The following is a 24,261-nucleotide window of genomic DNA, read 5'->3' on the forward strand; positions in this document are numbered from 1 at the left end:
ATCAATAAAACGTGATGTATTTTCAAGGAGAGAGCCCTTGGAGCTGACGATTGGTCTTCCTTGTGGTTTTAGAATGGATTTATGAACTTTCGGCAGAAAGTAAATCATGGTAACAACAGGGAGATCAATTTTGAGATATGTGTATTCTTCATAATCGATTAGGCTTTGATCTTTCCAGCCCAACAATGTAAGATGAAAGTCCTTAGTCCAATTTCCATTGGATTCGTTATTAATTTCTCATAATGATCCTCATTCCCCAGTTGTCTATTTGCCTCTTTGATGTAGTCACTCAAGTTTTGCACTACAATGTTTCCGCCTTTGTCAGAGGCTTTGATTATAATCTGTGGATTATCTCATAGTTCTCATAGTGCTCGCTGTTCTCCAGTTGTTAAATTCCAATTCTACTTCTTATTTCTCTTGATTGGGGGGTGATTAAGTATTGTGCGATTCAGTTCTTCCACCATGACTCCTTGGAAGAGGTAAATTTTATTGCCCGGAGGAAGTTGTGGGCAGAAGGTGGATGGTGCTCTTAATCTGCTCTCACCTCCTTTCCAAGTGACAATGCCCAACCGGTTGCATAGTTGTTTATCCGACTTCTGCGATCGCCGTTGTTCAATAACATCAGGGTCCTGCTCTTTTTCCAATTCCATTAGGGCTTTTAATGCAGGTCTTTCTTTTGGGCATAAGAGTGATGTTTCCATTCATGTCTTCATAGATGATATTCGTGTCGGAGGTTTACTTTCGAAAAGTTTTTTTAGTTTGCGCTTGCGAGAAAACTTATATAGGTTAATACGAAAATTGGGGATATCAACGTCATGATTCTGACAAAAAGTAAGGTATTTGTTAAGCAGAGCATCCTGAGATATTAATACCTAAGTGCTTTTTGTTCAGGCTCTTCTTTAGTTTTACTTGTTCTTTCCTCTTCCTTTTTTGGATTTTACTGAGTTTTCTGCTTCTTCTGATGGTGGTTTGATGTGTCCTCTCCCTCGTATAGTTCCTCTTCCTCTTTTTACTGTTATAATTTGGACTAATCGCATCTCCCCGCAAGAATCCAAATTAGATGTACCTGGCTCGTCATCAGCTGAGCTTATGTCAGAACTGTCCACAGTGCCTGTGGTCTCAGATCCTGCACATTTATCCATTAGAGCTTTGTTTCTGTATAGATCAAACTTTCTAGCAAAGTATAAATCCACCCATTGGCGTAATCTAGCCGGTCCCTGTTAAATTTGCTGACTTTCCTTTTTTCTATTTCGGTCTCATGTTTATTGATTTTTTTCTCCATAGATTCAATCAATTCCTTCTTCTCATCATTAATGGGATATTTGTCTAATTCTTCCTCTAATTCCTTGATTTTTGGTGTTAAAATCTCCCGTTTCTTTATGCATGTGTAATCAATGTTCTCATTAATTTCAGTGAACATTCATTGGTGTCAGATTGCCATTGTTTGATCAAATCTGTATCCAGGTAATTCAGAGTAGGCATTATTAGGATCATCAATCCTCCAGGTACTCTCTTAAATTGAATGTAGTTTTCTAAGGTGGTCTTCTCCCACTATTTATTAACTTAAAAAATCAGATTTTGTTGTAATTCTCTAATCACCCCTGTGATTGTGCTCTTTATTCATTTGCCTTTATTTATGTGTATGTGACAGTTAATGTCACTGCATCATCATTTAATAATTCCCTGACACACAATGTTCTGTTCCTGCTTCTCTCTGCCATATTGAAGAAGAAGATGAGGATGTTTTGTAGCAATTACCTTGCTATGCAGAAAATGGTGTGCTCTTTCGTTTAACTACTTCTCACAGCGCAGGATGGATCCTTCTCTGTTGTTCTCGCAATGCTATTCAACGTTTTGCAAGAGTCAAGGAAATGCTTGTGTACACTGGTCACAATGTTCCTGGATGTCCAAAAAATAGGAACCAAGAGGAGGGTAAATAAACAGGCAGTTAACTGGTCAATTTCACTGCTGATTCCTCTCCCTGCTAGATAGAGCAAAAACAACTTTTCTACATCCTAATGGTACAGTGCTAACAGTGTTCACTAATTAGTGGTTCCAAAAGGAGGAATGATGCTGGCCTTTGTAACAAAACCCGCCGCTGATTCCTTCCCCGGATCGGTACAATCAGAGCGGTGTTCCTCTCTGCGTGATTTAGCCATAAGCGCCTACCATACACCGCCCCTGCAGCATTTGGACTGCTGCCCAAAAACCTCCACACGCCTTCATACTCACCGCAGCGATTGTTGCTGGCTGCCATGGATCAAGTCCAGCCTCAGTAGATGCATTTCAGATAGCAAGCAGAGGCGTCGGCAAGTTTACTTATCCATTGCTCAGATGGCTGCAATTTTCCCAGCCGCTTCCCCTCACACCTGGAGTGCTCATGGTGAGCTGTACAGCCACTGCATCAACATATTGAGGATTAATTCTATGCTTAAACTTTTCCACCACAGCAAGAATTCACGGCACCACTGCAGAGGTAATTTTCATGAAGTATTTATTAGTACACCAAAGTGCAAAACATGATTAAAAAGACGGTCTACACATTTCGGCTTCCCAGCGTTCTACTCAGTCTAGAGTGTCTCTTAAAGTGCACAAGTGCTCGATCCCTCTTCACTTTTTACTACTGTTCAGCAGTTAGACTGTGCATCCCCAAATACACATGATCACAAACTGCGTTACTCTTTGTAAATATTTCTAGAAGGTGTTATAATTCCAAAAAATAAACCAAGTTTCTAAATGTTAATGATTTTTCAAAATACTTTGCAATTTTCTATAGTTCATTTCTTACATTTTTCTATTTTTTTCTTTGTTCCTGTAATTTTTGCTTTTCACACATCACTGTGAAGTACACTTAATAGTCTCCAAAATGACAGAGAGTGCTGGCGCGAACACAATGTGCACGCAAATTCGATTTCATATATATATATGCCATCCTGAGTTGTCTAAAGAATGAATACTCACTCCAGAGCAGTAATTCACTCGAATTCTTTAATGACGGAAACCAGCATTTGCATTCCTGATTATCTTTTCTTTGCCTGACCGGTTTCGGAGCCCCCAGCTCCTTATTCATAGGCACACTGAAATCTCGCAGACACTGCCTGCATGCTAATTAATATATTGCCCTCCAGTGGGCCTCACAGGTGAGTGTTATATATACATATTTTTTTAATAAGATTAAAAGTAAGTACATGAGTTGCTACTAATAGGTACGTTGAAGGTATGTCTTTTAGTGTTGAGGAGACAAGAGAAAGGATGGTTTGTCCCAGCACTGTTATACTCTTAGTACTTAATAGGAAAATCTCCTCGCAATTTGCCTCTCAGTAAGCTGTAGTCTTGATTCCACAGTGTGCTTATTGAGGTGAATTAAGGTGTTGTGCGGTTTAGACAGTATTATTGGGGGAGCCTAGATCTCTGTTACTGGCAACATTTCGCATGTAGCTCTTACAATGCTGTTTCCGTTCCCAGGGGCACTTAGTCAGGTTTTATTGTCTTTTTGCCTGGTGTGTCACTATTTGGTATTCGTTTTCTGCACATTGATCTGTGGTGTGTGTATCTGATCAAACTCTCAACTGACTTGGTATTTTGTTTCCGCTATGGGTCTGGTTTCGGTTCACATGGTTAATTGATCCAGGCTTGGATGTTCTTCGCCAGAAGTTTCACCATTCCTTTTCTTGTTCCGTGCGCTAAGGTTGGCTGTGTCCAGATCAACTTGAATGTTGTTGCTGAATTTTCCTAGTCTTGCAAGAGTTTGTGCAGTGTTGTTTGTAAAGCACAGGTCGGATACACCACTACAACGTCTAAGGTCGTTGCTACAACAGAGTGGGATACGGAGGCGCTGGCGATCGTTAGCTAAGTGGGGACAGCAACATAACTGATGTATCCAGGACTATTGGTGGTAATCGGAGAGCCTACAGGATGCATGCCCATCCCTACGGGCCCAAAGCGGGTTGAAATTGGCAATTGGCAGGACCAGTAGCCTCATTTGTGTGATTTTATTTTGGGAGCAAGGCGCCAGGGGATATTTAAAGTATGGTTGGGCCTTCCCCTTTCTCTAAGAGTCATCTAAGGCTGTGAAGAGGGGCTTATGTTGAACTCTTTCACTGTCCCTTTCAAAAGAAACTTGAGTGATTTGTGCATTTATTACCCTTTTCAGTGTTGGCGTGGAGATGCTTTGATTGGCCAAATTTGTTGTTTCAGTCTTCAGGGTGACCATGGCATGTAACAATTGAGAATTTCATGGAAAGTGCACGTCCACAAATATGGTATGGAGTTGGGCTTTCAGAGATAGTGATGGGGCAGTCAGAATCCAGATGTAATATTTAATTGCGTCTCCTTGACAATGGAGCACTGGGCGTGCCAGGCCTAGCTCCAACCTGAACCTAGCCGTCAAGGGTGCCGATTGTAAGCAAATATTTTATTGTATGCCTGTGTTTGGTAACTCATTAGCTATGGACGAGTTGTGCTGGAAGGGCTAAGTGAATGTATGACAGAGTAGGCATCTGCACGGCTCATAAAACGTTAGTATTTGCTCGTCTCTAAGACTGTGTAGTTAGCGAACTAATATATATGTAGCCATGCAAAAGTGGTATGGGAGACTTTGAAGATCATGCTCCACATTGTGACAAGAGATAAGTGGGATACAGACACAGATGTTGGAGTGAAATAGGCACATGCTTTAGTACACACTTGCCGATATACTGCTGAGGCCAAAAATGTAGATCCCTCAAATTGCACTGAATGCATAACTACAAGCACAGGCCATCACAACGAGCAGCCGACTTTTAGATGGGACAAGGGAATGGACATGGTATTCATGCTGGCTATTTCTTTTTTTTTTTTTTTTTTATTGAGCAGAAAAATAGAGAGAAATTCATCACATAACAGTTAATAAACAATGAATCATACCAAAAGCATAAGCATCATAATAAAAATTATAAAGGAATCAATAACGGGGATCGATTATGTCTTAAGATAGAGTCATCTCCGGTGTTCCTTAAAAATGGAATAAAGTGCAATATGACAGCAGTAGATTTTAACTATTTTTTAAAACATTAGTAAATAAAAAATAAATAAGAGATGCGTATCCCTGCCCTTACAAATAAAAACAATATTCTAGTTCATTATATCATAAACATTAAGCATTCAGTCATACTGCTATTCTGATAAAAACCAAACTTCAGGAGGAGGAGCTTAGCGCGCACCCAAGATGGTCGCGTGAGCTTAGGGCTCCCGGACCTTCGCCACCTCCACCGACTATCCTAAACTCTATCCTGACTTGGACGACGGGTTATTACTGGCACGGCCCTGCTGATCGTTTATCCGTTTTCGGACTTCGATTTGGACATCGGGAGCTGAAGATATGGACTTTTGAACTTTTTCGGCCTGCTCCATGGTACTGCCCCCGGGCTTGGTTCTCTGCCAGCCGGACAGTAATTGAACAACAACGGATCACGCGAGCCTCCTTTGCCCGGTTGTCTACTTTCAGTTTCGTTTCAGGCGCCTAGTCCTACTTGACTTTGTTTCGATCGCCCTGGCCTGCTGCTTTTCACCTCACCGCTGTTCACCAACTGGTGACTCGGCCCCCTGTCACTTATCACTTGGTGATTGGTTTGCATCTTCATTTCTATATTGTTGCGGGCGCATCGATTTTAGCCATTTTTACTAGGTCTAAGGCTACCCTTCGGGGCACACGAACTAAGATGGCCGCCAAGCCTGAGGGAGAGAAACGCAAGACCAGACCGGCAACGAGAGGGGGCTCCGTGCAATCAAATGTCATGGACAGATACACCCTCGTCAAGGGCTCTCCGGGTGGATCAGCTAAATCCCCGGCCACTGTGGGGGAAGGCTGGATGAAGAGCTGTCGTTGAGGGACGTCATGGGCGCCATTGCCGGGATGAAGGCCACACTGGGTCAACAGTATGAGGCCCTGGCCCACAAGTTGGATACGGTCGCTGTCGATGTTACCTTGATCAGGGCTGACCTTGCGAAAACTAATGAGAAGGTCAAATCCCTCGATCTAAAGACATCTAGTCATGTTACTGACGTCTCCGATTTAAAGGCAGAGGTCGGTAACTTGCGAGCCGCCCATGACTATCTCACTCGCCGCCTGGACGACTTTGAGGGCCGTGCAAGACGAAACAACGTCCGTCTGGTTGGTGTCCCGGAAACTTCGGAAGCTTCCTCGGTGGACCTGCTGGTGGAGGATCTGGTCCTGAATCATCTCGCACCCAAGGGCCTCAGCAAGTTTTTTGCTGTTGAACGTGCACACAGGATCCCGGGTGGTCCGCCTAAGCTGGGCGCCACTCCGCGACCCATCATTGCTCGGATTTTTAATTTTCGGGACAGGGACGCAATCCTGCAAGCGTTGCGCCTATCTGGTCCTACGGCTTATGAGAACACTGCAGTCAGCTTCTACCCGGACTTTACCCAGCAGGTTCAGAAACAGCGACTAGGATTCCAGGGGGTGAAAAAGAGACTGAGGACTAGAGACATGAAATACGCCATGCTTTTCCCGGCCCGGTTACGTGTGGTGTACAACAAACGAATGTTTTTCTTTGATCGTCCAGGGGCGGCAAGTGACTGGCTGGACACATTGCCCCCTGGCCCGGATCGTTCTGAACACTCTGGACACTCCGGTGGTGTGGAAGGAGGCCCGGTGGAGCAGGAATAAGGGGCTGAATCAGCTCCCGGTCCATCGTGTTGACTTTTGGCTGTGGTTTGGTGCTAAGCCACTATTGCTTGCTATCATGCTGTCTTCTTGGGGTGTGGGCGGGGGGATGGGCGAGTCTCCCTCCATTGGGGTTCTTTTTGTAGAATAGTTGTATGTTAGGGCGACAGGCACACTGCAAGTTGGGGTGGCTTTTGAGTCTTACGCAGGGGTGCGGGGTGGGGGGTATGATGTATGGGGTTGATTGGGGGTTGGGGGTTACAGTTTTCGTTTCATTGTTTTCTTCAAGGCATATTGTTGATGATCTCCTGTCGTACAGTGTCGCACATGGTGTGGGGTGGGGACGGGGTTGATCTTTGGGATGGGGGTTAGGGGACTTGAGGTACTGTGTTGGAACGTGAACGGGTTGGGAGATAGGATTAAACGGGGCGTGGTGTTGCAGCTCTTGAGACGGTTGTCCCCTGATGTGGTCCTGCTTCAGGAGACGCATTTGCTTGGCAATACGTGCCACGCAATGAATAGGCGTGGCTATCGTCTCGTCGCGCACTCGGGTTTCACTTCTGGCTCCAGGGGGGTGGGCATTCTGTTTCGGAACTCCCTCCCTCTTGCTGTTGACGACATCATCCTTGATGACAGGGGACGGTATGCTGCCATTGTGGGGCGCTGGGAGGGAAGGGTTGTCACCTTGCTCTCGGTCTACGTGCCCCCGGGTCTCCAGACTGCCACTTAGGCGGATCTGGGACGAGTGATTTTGGGATTCCCCGAGGGTCTGCTTGTAGTGGGTGGGGATTTTAACTCTGTAGTGTCGGGGATGTGTGATCGCTACCCTCCCCGAGACATTGCGAAATCGCAGTCCTGGTTGGGGGATTTCCTGGAGGCTTTGGGGCTCACCGACTGCTGGCGCCTGCTTCATCCTGGGCAACTACAGTATACCTTCCACTCTGGTGCCCATGGCAGTCTTTCGAGATTAGATTATGTGCTGATGCCCTCCTCCCAGGCCTCCTCCATACGGGAGGTGAAACATCTTGCTAGGGGTATCTCGGATCATTCCCCGCTGTGGTTGGTGGTGGACGCTCATTTGGGGTCGGAGGGTAGGGTGGCCCGATCCACTCCTGGTATCTCCGCGACCCCAAGGTTAGGGCGGAACTAATTAAAACGATTGACCACTACTTTGCCGAAAATGTGGGTTCTGTGTCCTCCTCTGTCACGTTGTGGGAAGCGTACAAAACTGTTATTCGGGGCCAGGCTCTCTCCATGATTGGCAATGTCAAGAGAAGTAGGCGGGAGGAGGTTGTTCGTGTTGAAAATGACATCACCGTTCTTGAGGGGGAGTTGGAAACCGAGGTCACCCCGGAGAGGCTGTACCTTTTGGGTCTGAAACAACTTGAGTATAGAGCGCTGGTGACTGATGCTGCAAGGGAGATGAGCAGGGAGCAACAGGGACGACTGTATGATGTGGGGGATAAGGTGGGGAAATTGCTTGCTTGGCTGGAAAGAGGGAACGTGCGAGTCGGGTTGTCCCTGTGATTGTTGCTGTGAATGACGTGAGTATCACCGACCCTGCTGATATTGTTGAATGTTTCGCTGACTACTTTCGGGAAGTGTATTCCCCCGTTTCTGATAGACCGGAACAGGACTCCCACTTGCTCCTGCGTGATATTTCGCTGCCACGTTTGTCTGACCCTGACAGGGATCTTCTAGAGGCTCCGCCTACAGTTGATGAGGTTGCTACGGCCATTCGCTCGGTTCGCTCGGGGAAGGCTTCGGGTCCTAATGGGCTCCGGTGGAGCTTTATAAGCTCCGTCCGGATGTGATAGCACCATATCTGCGGTCGATGTACTTGGAATCATTGGAGGCAGGCTCCCTCCCTCCCGACCAAAGGCTGGCTTCCATAGTGGTGATCCACAAGGATGGCAAGCCGCGTGACCGCTGCGCCTCCTTTAGGCCCATATCATTGATTAATGCCGAACCGAAGATTCTGGCCAAAGTACTTGCCACTCGCTTGGTCACGGTTATAGGCGATCTGGTTCACCCGGATCAGTCCGGATTCATACCCCATCGTAACACAGCACTTAATCTTCGGCGCCTGCATGGAGTCCTCACGCGAGCGGCGACTCTGCGTGAACCGGCCATCTTGGCGTCTTTGGACGCCACCATGGCGTTCGATACGCTGGAATGGCCATATTTATGGGCGGTTCTCTCTAAATTTGGCTTCGGCCCCTCTTTTATTGCCTGGGTGCAATTGCTCTATACCGACCCCTTAGCCCAGGTGGTGGTCAACGGTCGTGTCTCGGCCTCCTTTGCTCTTGGTAGGGGAACGCGCCAGGGCTGTCCTTTGTCCCCTCTCTTGTTTGCCCTTGCTTTGGAGCCGTTGGCGGCATGGCTGAGATGGGAACCGTCCTTGAAGGGCATTAGATGGACTCCGGAGTTTGAAGACCGAATATCCTTATATGCAGACGATATACTCCTATATCTTACGTCGCCTCAGAAATCGTTGATCGTCCTCTTTGACGTTTTAACTTCTTTCCGTAAAAACTCCGGTTTGGTCATCAACTGGTCGAAGTCTTGCATCTATGTTTTATGCGGCGAGGCCCCTCTCCTGCCTCGTGGATGTCCTATTTCGGTGGTGCGGGAGGGATTCAAGTACTTGGGGATTTTTATCACCTTGGACCCTGTGCTTCGTTATGAACGCAATTTGTTGCCTCCTCTCCAGCACCTCCATGCCGATGTGACAGCGTGGGGCAGGCTCCCTCTCTCTCCTCTGGGACGGGCGGCGTTATTTAAGATGATGTCGCTCCCTCGGTTCCTTTATGCGTTGCAGAATACACTTGATGTTGTGCCCGCCCGTTACTTCCGGGAGATTGAAAGTCTACAGAGACAATTGGTGTGGGGGGGCCGTTCTCGTATTGCTCTTGCGAAGCTGACGCTCCCGTGGTACGACGGGGGTATCGCTCTCCCGGACATCCACAGCTACTATTGTGCCTCTCAGCTGGGGGCCATCAACCATTGCACTTACGGTCCTTTGCCGAGCCCGGCGTTTGAGATGGATAGATGGCTGCTGCCTGGTGGAGACTACAACGGGGCTCTGTATGCGAAATCTGTTGGCGGATCTCTCACGGGCCCCACTAGGACAGCGGTGCAGGTGTGGCATCGCGCTACAGCGGCCCTGGGCTGGGCTGCTAAGCGGACCCGTGCTACCCCGCTTTATTCATCGGAAAAACTTGGCTCCCTCTGGAAGTCGAAGGGTTTCGATAAGTGGGATGTGATCGGTATCAGCAGGGTGAATGATGTGTGGATCAAGGGTAGAGTCAAGACGTTTGAGGAGCTGAAAGTTGAGTATGACTTGAATGATAGAGAATCCTTTCGATACGTGCAAATCCGACACGCGGTTTTGTCTGTGTTTCCCCTGGGCTCGGATATTCCGGAGGCGTCCCCGCTCGAAGATCGGGTGCTAGACGGGCATGTCCCTGACAGCACGATCTCACTCATATACAAGAAGTTGATCAATGCCAGGTCCGACTTACTGAGTAACCTTCGAGAGGTGTGGACTAGTGACGGTCTGGAACTCGACGATGAGGATTGGCAGGCGGCGATTTCTTCCCCGAAGGAAGTGGCTATCCCGGCGCGCCTCCGGTTTGTCCAGCTCAAAATTCTTCATACGGTCTACGTAACTGGTCCTCGTCTGGTGCGAATGGGGTTCTCTGTGGATGGACTGTGCAGGCGTGGTTGTGGTCTGGTGGGTACGTTCTTCCATATTATTTGGGAATGCCCTGCGGTTATGAGCTATTGGACTCGTGTGCATGAAGTGATGAGTGAGGTCACGGGTGTGCAATCAATGCCAGAGGCGAGGCGGTGTCTGTTGAATGTCTGGGAGCCGAATGATTATGGCCTGGCGCAGCTTCGATGGGTGACCTTGGGTATTATGATTCCTAAGAGAGACATTGCTCAGTTGTGGGGTGCCCAGAGGCCACCGACAGTTCTGGTGTGGCAACAAAACATGGACTGGTGCATGTTTAGGGAAAAGACAGTGTATGTTTCCCGTGGCACGCCCCGCAAATGGGGGAAAATTCGGAATCAATGGAACGAATACCGTGGTGGCATCTGTACTCCCCCCCCCTCGGGATTGGATACTGACCTGTCATCCCCCCAACCTGATGTTTCCTCCACGGGAATTTGGTTACCTTGCTTACTCCTGGACTCCTCCCCCTTCCCCAGTCCCATCACCTACTTCTGGCATTTGATTTGAATATGTATCCCCCCCCAGCACCGACATGACGTAATTGCACTGTATTGCCTTGTTTTCTGTTTTTTCTTTCTATGTTTTTTCGTTGTTTAATAAAAATATTTTTTTTTTAAAACCAAACTTCATGGTAAAACGATAAAAAATAAGCACCAAGGATCAGTTATAACTTATAATTGAGATATCTCCAGTCTTCCTTAATGAGAAAAAAGATAAAGTACAGTGCAACAACAGTAAATTTAGATAGCGCTTTAAACCATTATGGAAAAAGGAAATTACTTTGATCAACTGTACCCAACACTGGCCTTAATAATAGTAGGATAACCCCTGGCTTTAATAATAGTAGGATAATGTTAAAACCCTGAAAACAGGGCAAAAGAAATCTTTATTTTTTTCCCCTTCTTCCTTCCCCTTGTCTTTCTTTTACCTATCCATCTTTTTAAAAATCTTTTTATAGATACGGCCAATTGAAAAGTTCTTCCCTTCCTTTCCTCCAACATCAACAGTCAGCAATTTTTACCAGTCGAAGAAAACATCTATAGTGACAGCTCTAGGTAGCACTTCCTTTCTCAAGTTGTTCCATATATTTCCGAACTCTCGTAAACCTTTTAATCGCACCAACCGTTTTTGCATAGGCCTCTTCAAATTTACCTGTATGGATCATTTTCTTAAACCATTCTAAATATGTTGGAACTCAACTTGTTATTTAATTCTGCAGAATCAAGGATTGTGCCACCAAAGAGGTAATTGAAATAAAAGCTTCCTTGCCTTTAATATTTGGAGAAATTAGCCTCTGTTTTGACCTGCCAAAAAGAGTCACTGCGGGCTCCGGGTTGAGTAAGCTCTGTAAGCCTTTACTAAGAGCACAAAATATTCTTTCCCAGAATTGGAATCAAAAGCATCTATCTATAAATTCTGGGTGCATTCTGTGGAGGGCTTTGGGGGTGTAATACGCCATCCATTGAGACAGAAAAGACATATGCTTGAAGTTTGCAGCCCTTAAGGCTTGACTACCAAGTTACGAGATTGTCTGCCACTCAATCTCGGAAAAAGAGCATTGTGTTGTCACAGTGATTTTGGCACAAAAATTCTTTATTTGGTGGTTTTTATTTGGTGGTTTCCCCCTTGGCTCTGCAGACGTCTTTACCATTTGCCCACCATGCTCAGTCAGGCTTTAAAAAGAGCAACCAGTAGTGATGATGAACCAGAACAGGCAACAAGACAATATGTTTTGACTAGGTTAATAATTTGTATAAATCCCCCCAAAAATGGCTCACTATGATCCCCATATCAAGCTAGAATTGCCTGCCAAGTGAGGCACCTCCCTCCCAGCAGAAAATGGCCCAACTCTTTGAAACATTTATATTCCAAAACCTTAAATGACCAGACTGGATATGTAGACCTAAAACTTTACATTCTTTTAACTGCAGATATTCATAACCAGCCTCATAGTGTTTATAAAATAAAGAGACTGGAGTATAGTGAAGAGGTTTTGCAACGTTTTGTACCTAGCTATTTTGGGGAGTTTGGCAGTTTTTATTAAGACGGGAAGGTTTGATCCCACTTCCTTTACCATTCTATCAATTAAAAAAAAAATCAGATATATGAACCAAGAAGTCAAAGAGGGAGGCTTCATAGTATATACATATCTGGGACAATGCCAACCCACCCTTGTTTATTTCCAATTGTAGTACTGGATATTTAACTCTGGGTGCCTTTTTATTCCAGACAAACTGTCAAAAAAGAACATCCAACTCTTTAAAATGAGCCATCCTAATTATTCTCGGAACATTCATATATAAAAAAACTAATAAAGGGAAAATTGAAATTTGTATGAGGGCGACCCGACCAATAAGAGTAAGAGGGAAAAGAGACCATATATCAAGTAGATCTCTAATTTTTTTTATGTAACCTAATAATTCAACTTATAGAGTTCAACATAGAAATTAGGTACATAAACTCCTAGATAGCGAATCGGGTTGGTCAAAACCACAGAGCGTTGAAGACTACTAGGGAGATTATCGCCTGAGGTATTAAACATTAGGGTTTCTGTTTTATTATAATTAATTTTGTAGCCTCCAATGGATTTAAACTGCTCCAACTCTCCCAGAGATGTACTTACATTTTGTTCATGGGGTCAAAAATACAGAATTAGATCGTCCGCAAACAATTTGAGTTTGTACATGCCTTCCATTGGGGCTTTAATTCCCCGATTTGCCCTAATCCTGACTGCCAATGGGTCAATAAAGAAAGTAAAAAGTATAGGCGATAAGGGACAGCCCTGACGAGATCTCAGATTTCTATCTATGGTTCCAACTTTACTGGAGTTAAAACAAATCCGAACCTGAGCGCCTTAGTATATATTATATAGCATACTAGCTTACCCGTCGCGCGTTGCTGCTATCTCCGAAGAAAGGAAATTCAAGGAAATTCGTTATGATAACATTCAATTTACATTGTGTCATTTTTATTGAAACGTATTCATTTTAATATGGAAAACATTTCAAAGTGTCGTTTTAATTCTATTTATTTATTCGAGTGCTTGTGGATACACAATTTTCTGTTTTTTCGTCTGGTGCGTACATCAGTATTCAAAAGATTATGAGCGCCAGGGGCGCCGATATTTTTAAAAAAATGTATGCCAGAAACCTTTGCGGGAGTGTACTCAACAACTTCCCCAAGTTTCTTGGCGTTCGGATGAATTCTGTTTTAATTCTATTTATTTATTCGAGTGCTTGTGGATACACGATTTTTTGTTTTTCCGTCTTGTGCGTACATCAGTATTCGAAAGATTATGAGAGCCCTGAGGGGCCGATATTTTAAAAACAATGTATGCCAGAAACCTTCGCGGGAGTGTACTCAACAACTTCCAAAAGTTTCATGGCGATTGGATGAATGGTGTTGTAATGCATAAAGGACAAACAGACAGACAGACAGACATATTTTCGTTTTTATATATATAGATTGATTATTATACTCGGAAATCCCACCCTCTTAGGGGCAAAGATAAGGGTATCCGAGTTAAAAAGGTTGAATGCTTTTTCAGCATGGACCATCATTATAAATGCAGGTATCTGACTGGTATTAAAAAAAGTCAATAGCATGCATTAAAAAAGTAGTACTTGAAGACATTTGTCGTACTGGCAAGAAGCCAGTCTTGTCTTTATGAATAGTCTTCTGGGCGACAGGTGAAATTCTATAAGCCCAGACTTTCATTAAGATTTTATAATCGTAATTTAAAAGACTGATGGGTCTATATGAATTAACGTCACTGGGATTCTTCCCCTTTTTAACAAAACTAACAATAATTGTTTACTTAAATATTTGAGGGACCTCTCAATCATTTTCACTGCATTAAAAAGCTCCACTAGAAACATTATTAATTCTTCCTGAAAGACTATATAACTCTATTGGATGACCATCATTCCCACAGGCCTTTCCTGATGGCATTGAGGCATTAACTTGACGAATTTCAAGCACATTGATATCGGCCACTAATTCCTCTGCCTGGATACTTGAGATTTCCGGTAAATTGATGGCTAAAAAATACTGTTTTTTTATTTTTAGGAACAGGGGTCCTTAGCTTAATTTGTTAGAACAGAAAAGGTTGTACATAGACTTAAATAAGACCTATGACTCATTTTCCAGTGTCCAGCCGGACAGAGGATTTTTATTTTCAAAGATAAACACACATTAAAAGATACGTGAGACACAAAACAGGATGACTACTGGGCACAAGCCTGTACCAAGTAGGGAGAAAAGAAAACAATAAAGGAAAGGAGTAACAGGCAAACAGGGAGGAGCAATGGTGGCTTACTATACAATACAATTTTGTGTAAGCTCAACCAAACAGTTACTGCAACACATTTTACACATTTGAGAGATGCAGCACTGTTATACAGTCGACGCAACGTTTCGATCCCTAGCTCCAATTGCGATGTGGGATCATCTTCAGGACTAAGAATAGTACTGTTGCCTGAGTCAGTTACTAAGCCTGTGAAGAATAAACAGGGAAGGGTGGAAAAGGGAAAATTCCATAAGAGATTGTATTTACAATTAAAACCAGCATGCCAGCTGCACTTAAGGTGAATTTAGACCAGTCCTGGTCAGTGACATAGTGTCATTATGCCATGTGAGTTGAGTGATCAGGCCGGTGTGGTTTCCAGGCCTGCGGCGCAGTGGGTAGAAATATTGTGACATTACATTTATTGATTTTCTAGGGTGATTTAGTGCAAGGGTAGTCAAGCGAGAAGGCTGTCTTCTGGGTAGTCAAATGAAGTTGAGTCCAGCAGGTGCCCGATGGTGGCGATTGGTGAGTTTGTGATGGATATCGGCAGCAATTTCGAGATTACATTGTGACTATAGTGACTGGTGCCTAGGTAAAGTGAAGATTAACACTCTACAAGTGAGGTGGGGACTACACGAACATATTATGTAAGTTGGCCAAAAGAGCTAATCAGACTGACCTGATTCCAAGTATAAGGAATTCAGGCGTTAGTGTGCAATCAATATGCACGATGCGACCCTGTGGAGGAACAAGGGACGTTGAAAAAATGCAGGAAAAGGCTATGGATATGAATTAATATCGGCGCAATTAGTGGTAGCGCAAATTACCACGGCGTGGATCACAGACCACCTAAGGAGGTTTTCTGGAAGCCGGTGGCGGGGGTGATGGAAGGATACCCCTTCTAGAGTGATAGGGAATCTGCCTGTAGAATAAGGGGACACACATTAATTGGGGAAGGGCGGTGGCATGGTGCTATCAGGTAAGTATGGTCCCATATTACCTGAGTAATGAGGTATCGCGTCAATTGACGACCTCTGAATATCACGAAAGCGGGCAGCAGCGTTGTGCGAGTCCCGGTTGGTCTGAAATTAAAGTGGCAGTCGCCACGGTCAGTCCGTTTCAATCACAGAGCGCCAAGAGCAAGCAACAGGTGCAGGGCCCTTGCGGGGCCCTCTTACCGTGTTCTGAAGTCTGTCAGGGCGGAGGGTCGTCTTCGGTTCAAAACAGCATGATGGCTGGTTTCAGGTGTGCAAGTGCCGTCTGTGTTAAAACACCGCACTTCCGGAGATGAAAGCAAACATTAAGGAAGGACTAAGCCCATGGGCTGGGTCAGTCCGTTTCGACCGCCATTTTAGAGTGGTCTCAGGATTAAAATAAATGAAAAGTGAAAGCGCCAACTTAGAGTGGGAAAAACGGCGAAAGGGTGCGAGTGAAGAGACTTGTGCATACCTTGGGCCAGGTCTCATGCATACCATGGGTGAATCTAGAGAGCATAATTACAATTTATAAACCAACATGAATCAATATCGATCAAGGTCATATTTTCAAAACAGTCATCGGTTCAGTGGTTACAATGCACACAGTTATTCGAGAGAAGCAAAGTGGACATATAAGGTAATATACAGTTACCATTAGTGTAACCACAAATTATCTGATTTGAGCATAATGGCCTACCGATGTTGACACAAGAAGTTAAGCAAAAATTGTTCATGCATTTTGCCACTATGTTAGGACTGATAAGTGGAGGTCCTTGGTCCATTTAACTAGTCAATAATAAAGTACTGACTTTTCGGGGCTGAGAAGAGACAAACGGGTTGGCAGCATAGACTCAATTGTCTCCTTGGTCTGCTGGATTGGGCCGTGGTTTTACAGGAGCGTAGTCCAATCTTCTGCCCTGTTGAGTCCGTTCTGTATAGAGTTAAACTGGATGATGGACTTCAGTTCTTCTTTATTCAATAACTGTCCCATGTTGCCCCCCCTCGAAGGTAATTTCAGTGCTTTAAGGACAGTCCACTTTATGTCATCCTCATTGTGTTTGGCATTAGCATAATGGTCCACCAATGGGGCATTTGGAGTACCGCATCGGATGCGACTTCTGTGTTGCCCAATCCTTATCTTGACCTTTTGCGTCGTTTGCCCTATGTATACTTTGGGGCAAGGGCACTGGATCAAGTAAATCACGTTTGGAGTATTGCAATTTGAAAAGGACTGGCTGTGAACCGTAATATTGTTAAACGTGAAACTTTTACCTTCCATAGTCAAATCACAGTTATTGCAGCCCCCACATTTAGAATGGCGAACAATGGGGGACAGACCCCATACAACATCAATAAAACTTTTACCCTCTAAGGGTGGTAGAGGGATTTAAACTGACCAGCGCGTTTAAGCACACTCTCACATCCATCCACACAACATACACACTTTTTATTGTCTTTTGGAGCACCTTCCGCTCTGTATCCTACAGCTGTCCTCTTCACCTCCCCATCGATTAATGGTGGTGGGAAGGGAGCGGTCTTATATAGTGCCCCTAAATACGTAATTGTTGTTGATTAGTGGTATATCAGTGACACCTGGATGAGGTCCGGTGTCTCCGTCAGATGGTGCCTGGTTGTCTGGTCAAGGGTGTGTTTAAGGAAGTGTTTAATATCATGTTTGACCCTTTCCAAATCAGACACAAAGGCGATCTATAAAAACAAATAAACTTTAGAAAGACTATTTTTATAACATTGTATATCAATTTTGACTCTTAAATCTTAAAACGAGGTGAAAAAATGGCAGGTATTTCCTTGTAAAAGGTGGCAACCCTACTTACCGGTGGTTTACTATGCTACTTAGGCATCCAGGGGCACTATCGAAGGAGCTCAGGACAGTTTTAAGTTGCCACAAATCATGCATCAGTGCAGTTCACACTTACTGCCCTAGTCATTGCAGCTGGCGAGCAGCTTCAGGCAGAGGAGTCTGACTGCTGGCAGAGCGGAGTCCAGTCACTGTGGCTCGGTGACCCTGGCAGAACCAGACAAGTGTGCCTCGGCCCCCTCGCACCCTCATAAGTCGGTGGATGACGTTTTCTTTGTCAAGTGGGGGCCGGAGAAGTGCCCTCCTGCTCCCGCCAACACGAAGAGCTGGGCATATGAACTTTGTTTCCATCCGGCGGGTTCAGGCCTCCTACCAGAAGGGGGCGATTGCCAGTGCTTCGACATGGGAGGCTGGGTGTCTCAGTATTTAGGAAGTATTACAATAAACATCCTCGTTGTTGTGTCCGATGCACTGAGCGGCAGGCAGCTGATCGCTCTCTAAGCAATAAAAAGCACATTTGTAGCCTTATGCTACTTTTAAATAAAAACAAGCGCAAGAAATGAGAGGTTACACTTTTCTGAGCATGTACCTCAACCTTTAAACAAGGCATACTTGAGCATATTACGAAAATTAAATCATTACTTACTGCCTTTTGGTTTTAAAACTTTTAAAACTGCTAGCTTCTTGAGGTGACAGGCTAGTGCAGCAGCTGTGCAGTGCGCTGGGGCGGGTGGAAAGTGGAAACACTAATCCGTATTGGTCTGACTCGGGAGGAAACACTTGCCGATTCTCCAAGGAGGGACAGGGCCGGGCTGTTAATCCATATTCAATCACTCATTGGTAGCCCACTAGCGCTATGATTGCTGTTAGTTCGGCTGAGACTAGGACCTCACCCAGGCAGTTTCTGGAGGGCAGCCGGGTCATCCAAATCCAAATATTTTACGCGCAAATCCACGCCAAATCAGCCCAAAATTGAAACCCAGGAATGGATTTTCAGTGGGATATCAGCCCTTTACCAGGAAGACAGCGTGAATGTAGCAGTACTGGAAAGTAGTGAGCTAATATCACGTGTGGTCCCAGCCCTAAAAAATAAGTGCTGGTGCTAAGCACTGGAAAGCACAGGCACAAATTAAGCACTGGTTTAAGGAAGTGAGTTTACTGCTTCCATTCTCCATAGCATGTACCACTATGGAACACTACCTCCCAGGTCATTGGGCATGGTTCAGGAGAGAGGCTCAATGACCACGTCCCATGGGAGGAGAGCGTGTGTGCCTCCAGTTCGCCTCCCCGCTTATGGGTGTGGAAAAGAAACAGAGTATCTAACGCGCATGCATCCGACGTGCATGCATCTGATGCGCATGCGCTTTGTTTCACTATCCGGAGTCAGGCATTGCCTGGACTTGCATAGCATAGCTGCGGGTGCCTGCGTTCTAATGCAAGACAAATCCAAATGTTGTTATTCTATGTATAGGCACTGCAATTGGTAAGACTAACAGCCCATTTAGAAATAGTGAGCCCAGCAGTGCCCTTGTTTATGTGGCAGTGTAACTAAAACAAAGGGCATGACAAGTGTTAATAATCTATGTGTGGGCATGGTGTTTAATCACTTAGAAAAATAAGCCCACATCCTTCTTGATTTCTGGATGATATTTACCATATATCATGGACCTGATTTACCAACACCAGGCTTTGATATTGTGTTTCTCTTTCCAGAATGTCAAAGTCGGGCCTTCCCCACTGGACCTCACATCTAATGCCAAGACACCAGCTGGATGAAGGTAGTAATGACCCAGCTTCAATCGCATGAAACAGTAATCTAACATTATTAATAGAGTGCCTATTTTTCATAAAAAACAGATAGATCAATATACACTATGGGGCCGATTATGATTGCAGATAATCCACATCCTCCGGGCCGGCGGAATCCACCGCCGGCCCAGAGGATGCGGATTATCCGCTGCTGACTGGAAAAAGACCCCCCGCCAGATTAGGATGGCTGGGGGATCTATTTTCCGTCCGCCGCTTTTCTGCCGCGGTCGCCTTCCGACCGCGGCAGAAAAGCACTAACATGGCTGGCGGTGTCTATCAGACACCGCCAGCCATATTAGGATAGGTGCGGTCATATGCCTTTCCACGGCGGCATTTCCACCGTGGAAAGGCATACGGTGTTGTCTTCGGGGGCCCGTTGCGGGCCCCCAGGGGTAAGGGGGGGTGGGTGTGCACATGGGGGGTACCTATGGTACCCCCCTGCCTTTGCGTGCAGGAAGCGGCAGGCACCACGCGGTGCCTGCAGCTTCGTGCATACAAAGGTAAACATGCATTTTTTTAACATTGCGGCGTGTGCTGCTTCAAGCAGCACCCGCTGCAATGTTAAGAATACAGTATGTGACCGCCAGGGTGGCGGTCACATCCTAATTGGCACGAGGGACCGCCGCTGCCCCTGCGGACGGTCCCTCCTCCCTCTGGGGTGGTGGACGGACGTAGGTCCGTCCGCCATCCTAATAGGCCCCTATGCTAGGAAGCACAGAAGTCAACTTAGGTGTAGGAACTTTTATGTGAAGTTTACAATCTTGATAAATTAAAGAGACAGGCCGATAATTAGTTACTAAAGAGTGGTATTTTTTAGTTTCAGGAAGGCTATCATCAACGCTTCATTAAAGGACCCAGAAGTTGATCCATTAGTACTAAAGTGGTTAAATAGATTGAGCACATGAGAAGAAAGCTGAGGAGAAAATTATTTATAATTCTGTCCCTGGAGATTTAGGTAACTTTAGAAATGTAATAGCTGAATGTACTTCATCCAAAGTAATTGTAAATCTAATTTACTTCCACTGACGGTGAAAGTCTAGGTGAACCACAGTTATCCAAAAAGCTGTCAATATGTATTATATCATTTGGAGGAGGTATATATAAAGTTGAATATTAATTCATAAAATCATTCATTATTTCTTCATGAGATAAAGCCATTTGACCACTAGGTGTTTGACTAGCATTAATTTGATTTTTATCTTTCTTAATACATAGATAATTGGCCAAATATCTGCCATATCTGTTAGCATTAAAACAAAATCAAACTTTGTTATTGGAAATCTGTATACCCGCTCTTTTACAGAGAATTGAGATTAGTTCATTACAAAGTGAGTAAATTTAATAAATAGACATTTGTATTTACCTATTTGCTTATCTAAAATGATTTATTATCATGTGCCATAATAGATATCATCTCTCCTCTAACATGTGCCTTACATGCATCCTATTGAGTGACAACTGACGTTGAACCATCAGGATTAGATGAAAACTAGTCATAAATTGCCGCCCAAATTCTTGGCCTGTTTTCTTCATTAAGGAGAACAGTCTAATTCATGCGCCATCTACCTTGAGATGGTTGAGAAGAGGTAGTACATAAACTGCAAGAGATTAGCAGACAATCAGAACTATCAATATTCAGAATAATAGGATTAAAAACAGAATGTATTAAATCACGGCATATTAATACATAATCAATTCAAGAATAAGAATTATGAGGAGTGGAAAAGAAAGTGAATTGTTTGTCTGTTGGATGATGCAGACGCTAAACATCTATAAATTTAGTGGTTTTAAAAAAGATTCTAGAGTGAAAAAAGCTTTTGAAGACGGTATTTGGTTTGGAAAATTTTATCTAACAAGGGGTCACATATAAGATTAAAGTCTCCTCCAATAATAAGGGGTACATTACCCAATTTTAGTGCTTCAGAAGTAAAAAGAGACTAAAACTCAGGGTCATCATTGGTGGGACTGTACACATTAATTTGCTACAAAATTGTATTGTCAATTTCAACGTTAGCAATGAGGAAACGCCCTTTAGAATCAGAGCATTTGTTGAAAATTTGAAGATATAATTATTTTGCCAAGAGAACAGTAATTCCATTTTACCTAACGTGCACAGGAGAAGGAATAATATGCCTACCCATTTTTGTTCATGGAAGATTAAAAAATAGTATCATCTATATGGGTCTCCTAAAGTAAACAAATATTAGCCTTATGTCTGGCTAAGTAATCTAAATCCTTAGTACGTTTAACAGGGTGTAGAAAACCTTTAACATTAAAAGAAACCATTTTAATACCTAATATTAGACATCGTCATAAAAAGAGAAAGGAAATTAAATTAAATGAAAGAACCAGATAGTCTGAAAGAAGAAGACGTAGCTCTAACAGTGTAAAGAAGAGAAAAAGGAAGACGGAGACAAACACAAACAACATAATGATACATAAATAGTACTTTGGATCATTCACAAGCATTACATGAATGACCTGATGCTACATGCCCTTATAAAGAACTCTGCTAAATAGGCTAATTATGAGAAATTTAAACCAAATTTTCAAGTAACAGACTCATTTGTCTCCATGGAAAGCTGTGACTGTTGATCTAAGAAGAGTCGAAGATTTTCTGGATGCTGAAAGGACTCCAAAAAACCATCTTTCCAAATTTGCATAGTTGATGGGTCGAACAGTCCATATTTAAAATCAGAGTTTCTCAATCTTGGTTGAAGATCAGCAAACTCTTTGCATATGTTAACAGTTTCTTTGGCAAAGTCCTGATGAATTACCTTTGTATTCCCTTAACCTTTAAGGATTGAATATCTCTTTCCGCCTTCCATATCGGCACTGGATGGTGATGATATAAAACTTTAAATATCATGTGATGTGGCTTTTATTTAGATAACACGGCGATAAGAAGGAATTCTGTGCACCTTATCAATCTCACATTTTTCTGGAAATGTTATGCGTAAAAGACCAGGCAAAAGATTTTCCAAGTACAACCTACAGTCTTTACCTTCCACATCTTCCAGTAAATCATATATATGCAAGTTGTACTGATGATTACGATTTTCTAAGTCAAGTAATAATGTACTCATTGGTACTATTTTTGCGGCCATAGTTATGATGATGTAAATTTTTGTTTTATTACCTTGAATTTTTATTACATTGTCTGATACTTAAATAGAGAGGCTAGCCATATTTTTACGTATATTTTTGATGTCTGACGCAAAAGTATCAGAGCAAACAGCTTGTATTTCCTCAAGTAATGTGGATATTGGCAGTTCATTAGCTTCTACTAATTTAGATTTAACAGCGGAGAAGTATTTTGCCGTTTGTTGTGCATAGCATGGATATTTTTGGCTTCCATATTAAAAAAATTATAATAATTAATATAAAGGCAAGGGGCAAGAATAAACAAAAAGTTATTCAGACAGAAAAAGAAGACTTTGGTATTGAGCTGTGCAGCAGCTAAAACCAGCTGTGGGGGTGACCAAGCCCTCACCCGCGGGCTTATCTCAAAGTGACTCCATACACTCGGCTGCACCTGCAGGCAGACACCGGTGAAAGGCTTAAGAAAGAAAGCTCCCTTAAATTGGTGAACCAAGGAGCAGCAAACATAGCCCTCCGAAGCGACAGCAGTAACGGCTAACGACTAACGGCTAAGGCGCTCGACCTCGGACCTGGGGATCTGGGTTCGAGTCTTGGTAATGACGCCAAACATCCTGTGATTCTGGGCAAATCACTTAATCTCCCCGTGCCTAACAAAAATGAATCTGTGTCCTCATGTAACGTAACTGGTGCTATGTAAAGCACTCTATAAAACTCTGCAACAAAAAAATACCATAAATTGGTACACACAGTAAGATTAGCCCATTATCATTTTAAAATATGGCAATTATGGGCAATCACTGCCGGGACCCATCAGAAGGCAGCCATCTTGATTTATGTGGTTAAGCAACCTTTCCATCGGTTCTTTATCAGGTTTTATAACATATTAGGTCTTATGGGCTAAACTGCTTCAGTAACCTTGTGTCTTTTTAAAAGAAAGACCTTGTTGACTTGAAAACTGATCCAAATGTAAAGTTGAATTTGTTACTGGCTTAGTACTGGCAATCAATAGAATACTGAATAATGATGATTGATTGGTAAAGAGTTAAACATGCTAGAGATAGCGGAAACCCTTGGTGATACAAGAAGGGTCAGCTATAAAAGGGTCTAACTTAAAATCATTGAAACATGTCAGCTAGAAAGGATAACAAAGGTGAAAGTTTTGGCATATAACATTGTGAGGTCCAGAAAGGATTTTGTTTTCCCTTTGAACTACACACTTAGAGCAAATATAAGGTCTCTTCTCTTTTTGTCCTTGCTTTCATATTCAGGACAGAAGACACAAATACATTTTCACTGCAGAGGTTGTGTGCATGCATGTTTTTAGCAAATGATATTTGGATGCCTGGTGGTAATAGTGCATCTCTTCAATCTGTATATGCAACATTGAAACACAATTTGTTTCTAATTAATTATGGCAATTATAAAATGCTCTTGATTGTTTATGTTCTATTTAAACTAATTAACACATTCTTAAGAATCACACATTTTATGGCAGCTGATTATGAACTTACATGTCCTAATAACGCTGAAATTATAGAACTTTTCCCGCTTCCAACGTTTCCACAAATCCCCAATAGCTTTCCCTGCAACAGAAACATTTTGAGAAATGTTACATTATTATCTAGAATATAAGAATTTGCAGTAAGTAAATTATATATTTTTTTAGAATATAAAAATAAAATGCAATGTGTTCGACAGCGTCAATTATGAATTACTATCCATCCAGTTGAAGAACTGGATTATGGAAATAAATTAAACGATCAAGAAGATATTTTTGAGCATTTTGATGCTGTACATGCTATTCAGAAATGCAGTTTGAAAGCAGTTACCTCCTCCCTGGTCCTCCTTTTCTCAGTCCTT

General features: G+C 43.5%; 1 protein-coding gene across 1 annotated transcript in view; it reads right to left on the reverse strand.

The window, feature by feature from the left end:
• The window catches only part of LOC144799981 (ATP-binding cassette sub-family C member 12-like), a 973,671-nt gene that overhangs the window by 526,195 nt on the left and 423,215 nt on the right, over nt 1-24,261 (reverse strand). The window contains exon 11 of the mRNA XM_078671636.1: nt 23,913-23,984. Within this exon, the coding sequence (XP_078527762.1) occupies nt 23,913-23,984 (72 nt within the window). The remainder of the gene's footprint in view (nt 1-23,912; nt 23,985-24,261) is intronic.

Source organism: Lissotriton helveticus, chromosome 12 (genome assembly GCF_964261635.1).
Source record: "Lissotriton helveticus chromosome 12, aLisHel1.1, whole genome shotgun sequence".
Classification (NCBI taxonomy): Eukaryota; Metazoa; Chordata; class Amphibia; order Caudata; family Salamandridae; genus Lissotriton; species Lissotriton helveticus.